The following is a 13967-nucleotide window of genomic DNA, read 5'->3' as shown; positions in this document are numbered from 1 at the left end:
GCTAGAAATAAAGCCAGGGGCAAAGCTGAAAAATCCAGGCAAATGAACGATTGTGTAGAGCTTCGAAAGAGACAAGCGATCCTAACTCAAGCCATTAAGTCAGGGAAAAGAGAAGCTTTCAAATCGTTCCTTACTAAGCTCGACTTCCGAAAAGACGGCGTCAAAGCGCATAGGTTCGTTACTACGCTAAACAATGATGGAAACAAGCAACAGCAAATGCCAATGAGAGGCATGGCTAGAGAACTCACTACACAAAAGTGAGTAATATTAAGATAAATAAGAGGGAGAGAGCAAGACTGTTGCGCTATCCCCCTCCCGGCGGATGAGCAAAAGTATAAAGGACATCTGTACAGAAGATTTCTCGATATCAGAGCTGGAAGCGGCTCCCTCTGACACAAAAACGAAAAAGGCAGCAGGGATTGACGAGTTGTACCCGGAAATGCTTAAATATCTGGGAGCCGCAGCCAAAAACACCATTCTGAACTTGATTAACCTAACATGGAATTCAAGAGTCCCAAGTCAATGGAGGAAGAGCGAGGTCATACCCACCCTAAAGAAACAAAAAGACCCGAGCCTGACTGATAGCTACCGGCCAATATCCCTCACAAGCTCCTTATGCAAAGTAGCCGAAAAAATGGTTCTGGACAGACTGAACTGAGCCATAACCCATCTTGAACTGATTGACGACGCACAAGCTGGCTTCAGGAAACACAGGAACACCATGGACCATGTAGTCGAGTTTGCTCAAAAAGTCAAGGATGCTTTCCACCGTAAGATGTCAACAGTTGCAGTGCTAGTAGACCTCAAAGCTGCATACGACACAGTATGGAGAGGTTTGCTGTTACACAAGATAGCGAAGTCTGGAATTGACGGTAAACTGTTTAATTGGATAAAATCTTTTCTCGGGGAAAGGTATCAGAGAGTCAAATTTCACAACCATTGTTCCAAATTCAGACTACAAAGGCAAGGGCTGCCACAAGGAGCTGTCATCAGCTGTCAATTGTTCAACCTAATGATAAACGATGTGCTCGCAATGGTTAGAAAGACACCTGGTGTTGAAGCCCTCCTGTATGCCGATGACCTCCTAATATGGGCATCAAGTAGCAGTCTGAAAGCGCTCGAGGGAGTAATGAACCAGGCTCTCAAAAATCTAGAAAAATGGGCGGATAAAAACTGCCTAACTGTCAGTACAACCAAAACCGTACATCAAGTACTTACCCTTTCAACAAAGCAGACTGCTGTCAAGCTGACATACAAAGGAGTCGACCTGGAAAGAGAGGATGTAACAAAATACCTGGGGGTGTACATAGATAAGAAAATGACGTGGAAACCTACGACGACATTGCAGAGAAAGCCACAAAGAGATGTCGACTGCTCAAACGTCTCACAGCAACAAAATGGGGCGCCACGCAAGATGTCTTGGTAGCAACATACAAAACCTATGTCCGGCCGATACTAGAATATGGGAGTGAAGCTACAATAACTGCGAGTACAAACACCACCTCCAAGCTTGAAGTCGCCCAGAACACTGCCCTTCGCGTCGTCACCGGTGCTCCAAAATCAACACCGATTACATCAATGGAAGCCCAGACCGGTATTGAACCAATACAATGCCGCAGAGAGCAACACGCGTTAACCTTCTGGGAAAGGCAAAGACGAATACTTCCACAAAAATGGGACGAATATAGACAAGCAGCCTCACGTCTTAAAACACACACCACTCCGCTTACAGTAGCAAATCAAATCATGGAAAAATACCACATTGACCTGTCGAAAGCCGCCCCCTTCCCAGCGCAAACTACACTCGCCCGCTGTCTACCAAACACAGAATTGCGTCTTGAAAACCATAACGACCCGAAGCACTTATCGTCAGACATTGTCCTAAGGAAAGCCGCCCTAGAGACGATACACACCAATTACCCAGCGCATGAGTGGCTCCACATCTACTGCGATGGCTCCTCGATGCCGGACTCGGGAAGAACAGGAGCAGGATATGTCTCAACGTTCTCCAAAGGCTCCATAGCTGTGGGTGCCCCTCTCACCAACTATGATGGCGAAATTGCTGCTATACACGAAGCCGCTAAAAGTCTCGAGAATCTCCAACACCCCCAAAAAGTTGCCTTCTTCATCGACTGCCAAGCCGCAATCCTCGCCCTGTCGACAAATCGATATACCGACTGTGCCCAAACAATATCTTGCCGCGTCCAGCTATCGAACTTGCTGGAAAAAGGGTGGCTGATTACTTTACAATGGATCCCTAGTCATGTCGGTGTTCAAGGGAATGAAGCGGCGGATGAACTTGCAAAAGAAGGCACTACTCTTCCACAGCCCCCTAGCTTCCAATCGTACACATCAGCAAAGTCCACCATTAAAAGAGGAATCAAAGCGAAGATAAAAGACCAGCAAATACAAGCCGGTGCTGGAAAATCTTGGGCCCACCTAATAGAGTCACCAATCCCTCACAACTTGCCGAGACCCATCAGTGTAGTCGCGTTCAGAACAACTACGGGGCATGACTACCTGGCCTCCCATCTACATCGTATCGGCGTCCGTGAAAATGACAACTGTCCACTATGTAATCAGCCCCAGATGGATGCTGCTCACCTCCCAGAGTGCCCAGCCCTGATAACAGATCCACCCGAGGAGGATGAAGATCGCCTACGAGAAACGGCTCGTCTATACTGGTCAGCGCGCCGCCAAATGGCTAACATGCCAAGGGTGGGCGTTGGCTAGTAAGTAAGTAAGTAAGTAAGTGTTTCTGCCGCGTATGTCATTATTGGTCTGATGACTGTTTTGTAAATTCTGCCTTTCACTTCTTTTCCGATATTTTTATTTCTCCATATTGTTTCATTTAGCGGCCCTGCTTGCTTTATTCACTTGATCTTTCACTTCTGTTCGATCTGATGGAGCTTTTGATATTTTCGATCGTTTTAATTATCCCTAGAGGTACCTTTCTAGTGTACAATAAATGGATAATGTCCTTTAATTTGACCCTGTCAAATGATTTCTTAATAACTGATATTCTTCGGTATAACTGTGGTGCTAAGGCAAAACGCGATATGTCAAAAAACGTGATTTTGCAGCAGATGAGTTTAAAAGTTTGCGGTGTTGTTGTAATAGTGGACATATCGGAAACTAATTCTATCATCTACTGGTTATGGTTGCGTTTAGCCATGTAGGGTTTTGACATCATATTCTTCATCCCTCAATGTACATATTCGCATTAAAAACGAAAAATCGATCATTTTTTAAATACCGGGTTTTGCCTTAGTACCACAGAACTGATACATAAAGATGCAAATTCAGATCCCATAGTAAAAGATTAATTTGTCTGTTTGATGGTAAGTCCTCTTGCTCCATTTATCTCCTAAAATTTGAAGTTAGTACAATGAACAGAAGCAAAAAAGGAAAGTTTGCTTAACTGCAGCTTCAGGAAGCCATCCTGTCAATATTTTATGATCGAATCCTAATAGCTAAGAGAAATGTTATCATACTTTGTTCAATTAACTGTGAAAACTCCATAGAGATACCCATCTACAACAAGTATCTTAACCATAACTGCAAAGTATAATCCAGCTTGCAAACTTGCAGAAATTTGATGCTGATGTTACCTTGTAAATGCTCATCCAGAAGTGCCTCATAATATTCTGGAAAAAACAGTTGTAGATACATTTAGTAAAAGCTTGGGAGTTAAAGTGAAATCAAGAAAGCTTTACCATTAGCAAGGCCAAAACTATTAGATGAAGCTCTTATTTCTTTTAAACTAAAGAAAATACAGTAGAACCTCGGTTAACCGATTTCCGGTTAACCGAGATTCCAGGTTAACCGAAGCCATACTAATATGAATTTTATAAATTTGAATGAGAAAGTTATCATTTTTAACAAAGACTTCTTTGTTAAAAATGATAATTGATTCACATGTAGTGTATTTGAGATTCAACTGTTTTAAAGTTATGTATTATTAAATGCGTTTTATACCAAAACAATGTGTGTTTGTCCCAATTTTTATGTTAACCTAACAATCGTCTTTATATTGTACTATATTTAGGTTACGTTCTGTGTTATCCGAGTTTTGCCGTATCCGAGGTACTCTCGGTCCCAATTACCTCGGTTAATCGAGGTTCTACTGTACATAGTTTGAAAAATAATTCATAACATGATGCTGATGAAACATCATAGGGTATAAAAATTCAATTAAATACCTTTGAAAAAGGTATTCGGTGAGAAATTGTAAGCACTATTCAAAACTAAATCAGTAACCTGCTACACAGAGCTGCTACACAACAGCAAACTACTAAGCCAGATAAGCAAAGAATTCTGACTTTAGGTAAAATTGGAAAAACAAAAATAATGATCTTAGACAGGGAAATAATAATCTACTGAATATACACTAGAGTGGTGCAAAAAAAGTCAAGTTGATAATTCCGTATCGCTATAGTGCGGAAAAGTTGTGATTGGTAATTACAAGCAAAACAAAAAAAGAATTATTCAAATCGGACTTTATCTTCCGATCCCGCAGCGGACCTAAAGATTATGAAAAACATGAAATTTTACCTTTTTTTCAAAAATTTTTATCTATCCTTCGAGTACGTTTTATTTATCGCTATAGTAAAATTTATTTACACTTTGCATGGTTGAGTACTAAAAAAATTGTTTTACGCATTTAACGGATATTTTCCGATCTCACAAGGTCAATCAAAATCTATAAAAAATTGAAATTTTTGATGATTTTGAAAAATTAAAAAACATTTAGTTATCTCATTTTTTTGTTACATTGTGAAGCTCTTCGCTTGTTTAGATATTGTATGACAATATTTAAACAACCCAGATCTCAAAACGAGGGGGTGGTTGCACTTCTAGCTCCACACGCACCCTTGTCTCCAACCAACCAATGAGTGTGTGTTTTTTACATTATTTACATTATGTACATTTCTTTTTCATCTGTTTGTGTCCAGCTCTCAAACACCAACTTTGCATTGTGATTTCTTGATAAAATCTGGCAGCATGGACCTTGATTTAAGTGTTATCCTGATGCATCCATCTCTTGATTGAGGCCCACATACATTAGCATTAGACGATGCTTCTGTGGCCAACTTTAGACACCGCTCATCAGCTGGCTTGTGGCAGGGATAATTTTGTACATACATTCCAGTCTGACATGTCGCCTGATGTAATACAGGGAGTTATATCTTCATTTGAAACTCTTCGAGGAAGTGGTGGAGAAGATAGTTTTGCATCATTCCAGTCTATTATTTTAGTTTAGTCCTATGCTTCAAAATTTCAAGTATGTAGTATAGAGAAAGGAAACACATTATAGAAAGCTAGGGCCAAGAAGAGTGTTAAAAACCGGACAGACTAAAGCCAAGGGCAAAAGTATTAGAAATGTCGTCCCTCCTACTTTAAATTTTCAAGCACAGGACTACACTGAAATAATAGACTGGAATGTTACAAAACTGTCTTCTCCACCAGTTCTTCGAAGAGTTTCAAACTTCTTGCATTACATCGGGGGACATGCCAGACTGGAATGTACAAAACTATCCCTGGCACATGCAAGCTGACGAGCGCTGTCTAAAGTTGCCCACGGAAGCATCGTCTAATGCTAATGTATGTGGGCCCCAATCAACAGATGGATTCATCAGGAAAACATTTAAATCAAGGTCCATGCTGCCAGATTTTGCCAAGAAATCATAATACAAAATTGATGTTTAAGAACTGGACACAAACAGATAAAAAGAAACGTACTTATGTAAATAATGTAAAAAACACACTCATTGGTTGGTTGGATAGAAGGGTGCGTGTAGAGCTAGAACTGCAACCACCTCCTCGTTTTGAGTCCTGAATTGATTAAATATTGTCATACAATATCTAAACAAGCGAAGAGCTTCACAATGTAACAGAAAAATGAGATAACTAAATGTTTTTAATTTATCAAAATCATCAAAAATTTCAAATTTTTATAGATCTTGATTGACTTTGCGGAATCGGAAAATATTCGTTAAGTGCGTAAATCAATTTTTTCTACTCTCTACCATGCAAACTGTAAATAAATTTTACTATAGCGATAAATAAAACGTACACGAAGAATAAATAAAAATTTTTGGAAAAAAGGTAAAATTTCATTTTTTTCATAATCTTTAGGCCTGTTGCGGGATCGGAAGATAAAGTCCGATTTGAATAATTCTTTTTTTGTTTTTCTGGTAATTACCAATCGCAAATTTTCCACAATGTAGCGACACAAAATTATCAACTTGACTTTTTTTGCACCACCCTAATATACACCAAGTGGCGAATTTTGAAGTAGCAGACAGATTTTAATGGTTTAGTTGTAAAAGTAGAATTTAATGGTTTAGTTGTAAAATTGCATTTAACACCAAAATGTAATTAGTTGTTGATAAAAAGAGACTTTTTTCCACTTAAAAAGTTAATGTGTTTTGGTGACCAGTGGTGGAGTGTTCTTTGAATTCAACAAAGGATCTAATTGTTAAAACTTAAAAATGGCTGGAATATGTTATAAGTGTCAGACTTCATGTAATTATAAAGAAGTCAAAAATGAGATGTTTGGATGCCCATGTGATTTATGCAAAAGAGTAATTTGTAAATCTTGCTCTGGCTTATCAGCTTCTGAAGTAAAAGTTGTAGTTATGTCTAATAGAATAATGCCTTTCTTTTGCCCTTCATGTAGGGATGCTTTAAACATACCTGCCCTTATAAAAAAAGTTAATGATCTGGAATTAGAACTCCAAAATTTCTCATCAAGCCTTAATTGCAAAATCACAACTTTAGAGCAAAGGATACTAAGAATGGAGATTTACGAAGCTGATAAAGTAACTCAAAGTTCCAAATTAACTGTTTCAAATTCTGATCATGTGAAATCAACTGACACTGGTAATCATTATGAATCGTTTATAAGTGAATATAGTGAACGTCGTAAACGTGAAAATAACCTTATGTTGTTCAATGTTCACGAATCTGCCGAAGATTTAAAAACAGTTGAAGAATTACTTTCAGGTTTTACTGAAGTATCCATAAAAAAGTTGTTTCGTGTTGGAAAGCAAAGAAATAGGCCTCGACCAATTAAAGCAATTCTGGACAGTTCTGCTAGTGTTATTCGTGTACTAAAAAACCGAAGTCAATTACCTTCAAATATTAGAGTTAGCTCCGATCTTACTATCAGTCAGCGAAATTATTTAAATGAACTTAGGAAGGAACTGGAAATAAAAAAAAGTGCTGGTGAAACAAATCTGACTATCAAGTATGTACATGGAATTCCTAAAATTTTACCTATTAAAGAAAAAAACTAATCTGTAGGGATAAATCTAATTTAAATCATTCAAAGCTATCTGTTTATTTTCATAATGTGGGAGGCATGCGTACGAAGTTGATAGATTTTAGTCTAAGTGTATTATGTTCGAGTTATGATGTTATTATACTTGTTGAAACATGGTTGACAAATAGCTATTCTGATTCAGAATTGGGCTTGGATTCTGATTATAATATCTTTCGAGCAGATCGTGATAATTTTGATCATTTTAAAGATAAGGGAAGAGGTGGCGGTGTCCTTATAGCCGTTAAGAAAAAGTTTAACAGTTTTGCTCTATCTATACCTCATACTAAAGTTGAACAACTTTTTGTACTAGTTAATATTGGAACAGAGAAAGTTATTTTTGGCTCTGTGTACATACCGCCACGGTCTGATCATGAAATATACGAAGATCATTGTAATGTCCTTGATTTTATATTAATGAACAATAACTACTCTAAGGTTTTTATTTCTGGTGACTTTAATCTTCCGAATGTTACGTGGACAAACGATAATTTAGGAGTTAGTTTATTGAACTATCCGCCAAATTCACCAGCTTTACATATGGTCAATTGCTATAGTTTTTACAACCTTTTTCAAAATAATTTTGTGTCCAATAGTAGAAATGTAATTTTAGACTTAATCTTTTCTAATTGTAACGAGTTGAGTGTTGTAAATGCTGCTGATTTAATTTTTCCTAACTCCCTTAACCACAATGGTGTAACATTTGATGTTAATATAATAAATAACAGTGATCCTTTAAAGTACGCAGAGTCATATTATGATTTTAAAAACGGTGATTATATTGGTATGAACTTTTTCTTGTCGGAAATAAATTGGGATTCACTAAAGGCTTTGAATATTGAAGACGCTGTGTCTAAATTTTACGATATTGTCAATCATGCAATAAATTCTTATGTTCCTAAAAAAGTATGTAAGACAAGTACATTTCCAATTTGGTTTAGCCCGGAGTTAAAACGACTAATAATAGAAAAGAAAAAATATCATAAAAAGTATAAGATGTTCAACAATTATGATGATTTTATTATTTTTCATAACTTACGATCTGAATGTAGTACACTGAGTAAAGATTGTTATAATTTATATGTTAGAGATTCTGAATTTAGAATTAATAATGACCCAGGCACTTTTTGGAAATATATAAACAGTCGCAAAAAAAATTATGATGTACCTTGCCATTTATATTTAGGAGATGATCAAAGTAGTTCTGGGGAGGAAGCTGTGAATTTATTTGCCAAATTTTTTTCTACAGTGTTCACTGACCATAATACTACCCCCCACAATATCAATTTGAAAATGCTGGTAACATGAGTTCATGCTCTTTTAACATAAATACTATTTTTGAGAGTATTCACAATTTGGCTCCTAAACTAAATTTTGGCCCTGATGGCATTCCTAACTATCTATTAAAACAATGTGTTTGTACTATATCTAAGCCATTGTGTATACTCTTTAATAAATCTTTGCAAGAAGGGGTTTTCCCTGATTGCTGGAAACGAAGTTACGTAAAACCTATATTTAAATCTGGTTCAAAGTCAAATGTGGAAAACTACAGAGCAGTTTGTACTATATCAGCAATTCCAAAATTATTAGATTATTTAGTTACTAAGCAGCTTACTTGTGAATTCAGCAGTATTCTGGTGAATGAACAACACGGTTTTGTACAGGGTAAATCTACAGTAACTAATTTACTTCTTTATCAGAATGACATTGTCATTGCTTTGGAGAACAAATTACAAGTAGATTCCATCTATACTGATTTTTCTAAAGCATTCGATAAGGTCAATCATAATATCTTACTTGCAAAACTTACAGCATACGGTGTTTCTGGAAGTCTCTTTGATTGGATGCAAAGTTACCTGACTAATTGAAGTTTAAGTGTAAAAATAGGATGTTTTCTTTCTAATGCTTTTACAGCTACATCTGGAGTACCGCAAGGTTCCCACTGTGGCCCCCTTCTATTTAATCTGTTCTTGAATGATGTTCACTCTATTTTTAAGGAAGTTAACTTTTTAATGTTTGCTGATGATGTTAAAATATATAAGACTGTCAATAATGAGGATAACATTTTTCAGCTTCAGTCACAAGTAAATGATTTTTATGAGTGGTGTGGTAGGAATGATATGGAACTTAATATTAATAAATGCTTTTTAATAACTTTTGCTAGATCCCATTCGCCTATTCACCATCAATATTTTATTAATAATACTCCTGTCACACGTGTGAACGAAATTCGGGATTTGGGTATAATATTTGATTGTAAATTAACATTTTACTCTCACATTGACCATACTGTTTCGAAAGCATTTAAGATGTTGGGTTTTGTATTGCGTTCATCAAAATATTTGTCAATTCACACAATAAAAATCTTATATTGCAGTATCGTGAGATCAATTATTGAATATGGTTCTATTATCTGGTCACCTAGTTATGCATATCAAATCCTAAATATTGAAAAGGTTCAAAACAAATTTTTACGTTTCGCAGCTTTTAAGATGGGTTTAACAGTTAGAAATTATACTTATGATAATATATTAAAGAGATTAAATTTACAAACTCTTGAACGCAGAAGAGTCATGTTGGATATTTGTTGTCTTCGCAAAATTATCTCTGGTGTTATTAACTCCGAAGAATTGATAAGTCTTGTATACTTTAATATACCTGCTAGATTGACACGAAATCCACAAATATTCAAGGAACAACGACATGCTACAAATTATGGTCAATATGCACCAATTAGTAGATTGGCCCTGTATGGAAACAAGTTTAGTCATGTAATAGATCTGTTTGGTTCTTCAGTTTCCTCTATTAAACAAGAACTCGGGCGTCTTGAATTTTGAATTTAAAAAATTAAATAGATTTAACTGTTATAGTTAATTCAGTTGTTTTCATCATTTACAAATAATTTATATTCTTTTTTATTTTTTATGTTTGTGTTTTATAGTTGTAGTTTTACATGTATCTAAATTTTATATTTTCATTATTATGACAAAAGCTCTGCTTTATTGTATTTTGTATGTATTGGGTTTATCCCGTTAATAAATAAATAAATAGATTTGTATATTTAGGCTCCCTAATAGCCAACAATAGCAATAGCTCCCCAGAAATCGAGCATAAACAAGCAATGACCCAAACCACAAAAGCTAAATTAATTAAAATATGAAAAGACTGAACAATGTAATACTTATCTCAGGTTGGTCAATGTCCTTATTTTTCCCATTGCTACATAAGGAGCTGAAACATGGACTCTCAAAAAAATTGATAGAAGTAAGGTTGAAGCCTTTGAAATGTGGGTCTACAGAAGAATTCTATATGTGTCTTGTATTGATTCAACCTGTCAATTCTAGAAGAGCGTCACATAAAAGAAAGCCTATTAAAAAATTCAACTGAGCATACTTAAATTACTTTGGCCGTAGAGCTAGAAGAACAGAGACTATGGAACTATTAGTAGTAGACAGTCTCGGCGCTAGAGTATAAGGTGCCCTCCTGCAAAACTAGCATCAGTGCCCTTTAGTTTCTTCAAATAGTATTTTGTATAACACCAGCAAAAAAGCTCTTTTGGTGACCCCAAACAGGAGCACCTGCCTGCAGTGCATCCCCTGCTGGCCCATTATTGCTGGCCCTGGTATTAGAAGTTGACCAATTGACTGCCAGCAATGCAGCTCTAGCGTTTTGACAAACTTTGTTTATGTGCTGGCAACGCAGCTCCCACATTCTTCATGTGATTCATCTTATGGGTCTAATATTACGCTGGCATATAGATATTAACTTCTTATTGTGGCTGGCAGTAAAAAGGTTAAGGCAGAAGGCAGAAGACCAATACGAAGATCTCCAACACAATGGGTAGACCAAATGAAAGCTCCGATGGGGAAATCCCTAGAGGAAGCTGTCTATCTGGCACAGAATCACAACCAATTGAGACAAGAAGCTAAGAATACCTACTTAGAGTAGCACACACCCTGACAAGGGCTCAAGGAGTGAGGAGGAGTATTCAAAACTAGGGGAACAATTTTCCTACAGGTGATCAACCAGTCAAAAAATATCAATGGCGATATCTATGAGCAAGTCTCAGTTAATCCTTGAAATATACTATAAATTATTGTCAAAATTTTTTTCCTAAAAATAGAAAGATATCAACGAAAAAGTAATAAAGACTCAATAAAATATTCAGAACAAGGAGGGTTGTCAAAAAAAGATTATAATGGTAATCAGAGATGAGTAATATCCCAAAAGTAGATTGAAAATATAAGTTAAAAAATATACTGACAGCCACTATTAGTAATAAAAAAATGAGGAAGACGACAGTAAATAAAAGACAAAAGTAAATAAAACTTCGAAGAGAGATAATAGCTGAAAAAACAAAAAGTTTAATCAGGACATAATACTAGAAAACCAGTCTGATAGGTAAAGGGTGGTAAAGGTTCAGTTGGTCAGTAGACGAGTAGACGACCAATATAATATATTTGTATACAATGTAATATATTTATTTTAACGTTTATTTTTGTATTAAAGTATAGACTTACATTGGGCTGGAGGCATACAAACATACTTCCTAAATACGGGTGAACTTTTCGCTTGAGTTTTAAGAGCATTCGCTATCGGTTTACTAATCTGTTTTAATAAAAGTGCTCCTAGTTTTGCAGCTGGAAATGCACCAACGACCATGTTTAAACCAAAAAATTATTTCATAACAAAAATGTTTTTAAAAGTCCTTGACAGAAATATAACTGTCAACATTTTAGGTTAGGTTAGGACAACACAAGAAAAAGAAGGCGGGAGTGGCGATATAGTTTTCCAGCCAACAATTTATCTCCTATTTATCTATCTCCCTTTTGCTTCTATCTATATCTTTCTCTATCTAGCTCCAATCTAATCCACTAGACCTCGATTTTTGACCCTTTAGTGCCCTTTACCACCGCTTTACTGCTCTTAAGTCGTCTACTCATCTCTTTTGAGAACTTCCCATGCTTCTTGTCCTCTTACAGGATTTGTAACCAGCCCACAGGGACCCGGACTCCGGACAGGGCCGTAACTACGATGTTGGGGGCCCCGGGGCAAACGTGATCTGGGGGCCCCTACCGTGGAGTCTGGGGTTTATCCCCCAGCGAGGGTCCGGAAAAATGATTGATATTTAACCCCTTGAAAACTCATTTTAATGCATTTCATGACTGAAGTTTCTTGTACCTACATATTGCTATTTTAGTTGACCAACACAAAAAATTTTGAAATCACCTTATTTTAAGTTAAATAATTTTGCAAGTACCATCTTATCTGTTTTATCCAAGTACATTGTTTAGCTACAATGTGGTTCCTTTCACTTAATAATATGTGGCCTGGGGTAAATTGGTTAAGACAATATAGCTGGGACGGGGGCCCATATTCCGGTTGCATTTCAGTTTTTATTTCGCCAAAATGACTAATTTTCTCAGTAACAATTTATATCTTTACGAAAAGTCTCGGGGGTCCCAGCTTAGCCCGGGCCTCCTCTTTCAATGACATTTTAGGTTTTATTACGCCAAAATATCTAATTTTCTAGGTAATAATTTAAATTTTTATGTTATTGTCTCGGGGGTCCCAGCTTAGCCCCCTCAGCCTTATGTTGAGATCTAGGGTGCATCTGTAAGGTCTTTTTAAAATTGTGTCATTTGAAACTATTTCGTTGGGATCGGCTTTTAAAATACATATTTTTATTTTCCTCGTTAAAATCTATGCACGGCCAACCAAACGAGGGCCCCTGCGGGGCCCCTCTTAGCTGGGGGCCCCGGGGCACTGCCCTGGTTGCCCCAATGGTAGTTACGGCCCTGACTCCGGACCGAAATGAAATAAGAGGTTCCGGTCCGGTTCCGGTTCTAGTAAAATTCAAAATTTTAGGTCCGGTCCGGTTCCGGTTTTGTTAAAACATTTTGATTCGGTTCTGACCAATTTTTTCGGTCCAAACGGTTTTTTTCAGTTCCTTCAAATTTTTCAATTTCCAGTCTGATAAAAAAGTAAATATAGGGTGTAATGTAAAATTTTTTTATGTAAGATATAGTAGGGGAGGAAAGTATGCTAAATTTGCAGTTACTCGAGTGATATATGGGGACCTATTGGATTGTGAAGATTAGGTCCTAAAACCAAAAAAAGTTAAGCAAAGTTTTTTATTTAAGTGGGGACTTTCCATTTTTTAATTTATAGTGTTCCATGTCCAACAATCGTTTTTCCGATTATAGCGCCACCTATCCATAATTCGAAAAAATATCTCGAATAAAAGTTACTTATTTTTATGTAAGAAATCCAAATCTGCAATAAAAAAATGGGGACTTCTATTTCAGATTTTAAAGTAACCCCCCACCCCAACTCCGTGGGAGGTCGTGTTTGGTGTCAAAATATTGAATACGTGTATTTTGCACTAGATTTGATGTTCATTTCGCGGAGTTCCTATTTAAAATTTATCCCCCACTCCTCTCCGTGGGGGTCGTGTTTGGTATCATTCGATAAATTTTTGAAAAATATTGAAAGCACGTAATTTTTACTTTTTCAATCTGACTTTGTTTCTCGTAATATTCGCTTTTTTTCTTGTGAAGCTTTGTGACTCACCCATTTCCTTACGCCCCGCTCAAACCGTCAGATTTTTTAAATATACACTCTTCTGCATGTACTTAACTAC

The 13967-nt window shown here is 36.6% G+C and overlaps 1 protein-coding gene across 1 annotated transcript in view; it reads right to left on the bottom strand.

The window, feature by feature from the left end:
* LOC126884046 (putative OPA3-like protein CG13603) overlaps nucleotides 1-12070 on the bottom strand; it is a 35093-nt gene extending 23023 nt beyond the window's left edge. Inside the window, exon 1 of the mRNA XM_050649834.1 lies at nucleotides 11845-12070. Within this exon, the coding sequence (XP_050505791.1) occupies nucleotides 11845-11986 (142 nt within the window). The 5' untranslated portion in view covers nucleotides 11987-12070. The remainder of the gene's footprint in view (nucleotides 1-11844) is intronic.
* Between the last annotated feature and the right edge of the window lie 1897 nt (nucleotides 12071-13967).

The sequence above is a fragment of the Diabrotica virgifera genome, chromosome 4 (assembly GCF_917563875.1).
Source record: "Diabrotica virgifera virgifera chromosome 4, PGI_DIABVI_V3a".
Taxonomy (NCBI): domain Eukaryota; kingdom Metazoa; phylum Arthropoda; class Insecta; order Coleoptera; family Chrysomelidae; genus Diabrotica; species Diabrotica virgifera.
The sequence above is the reverse complement of the archived record's forward strand: the minus strand, read 5'-3'. Positions and strand labels throughout refer to the sequence as shown.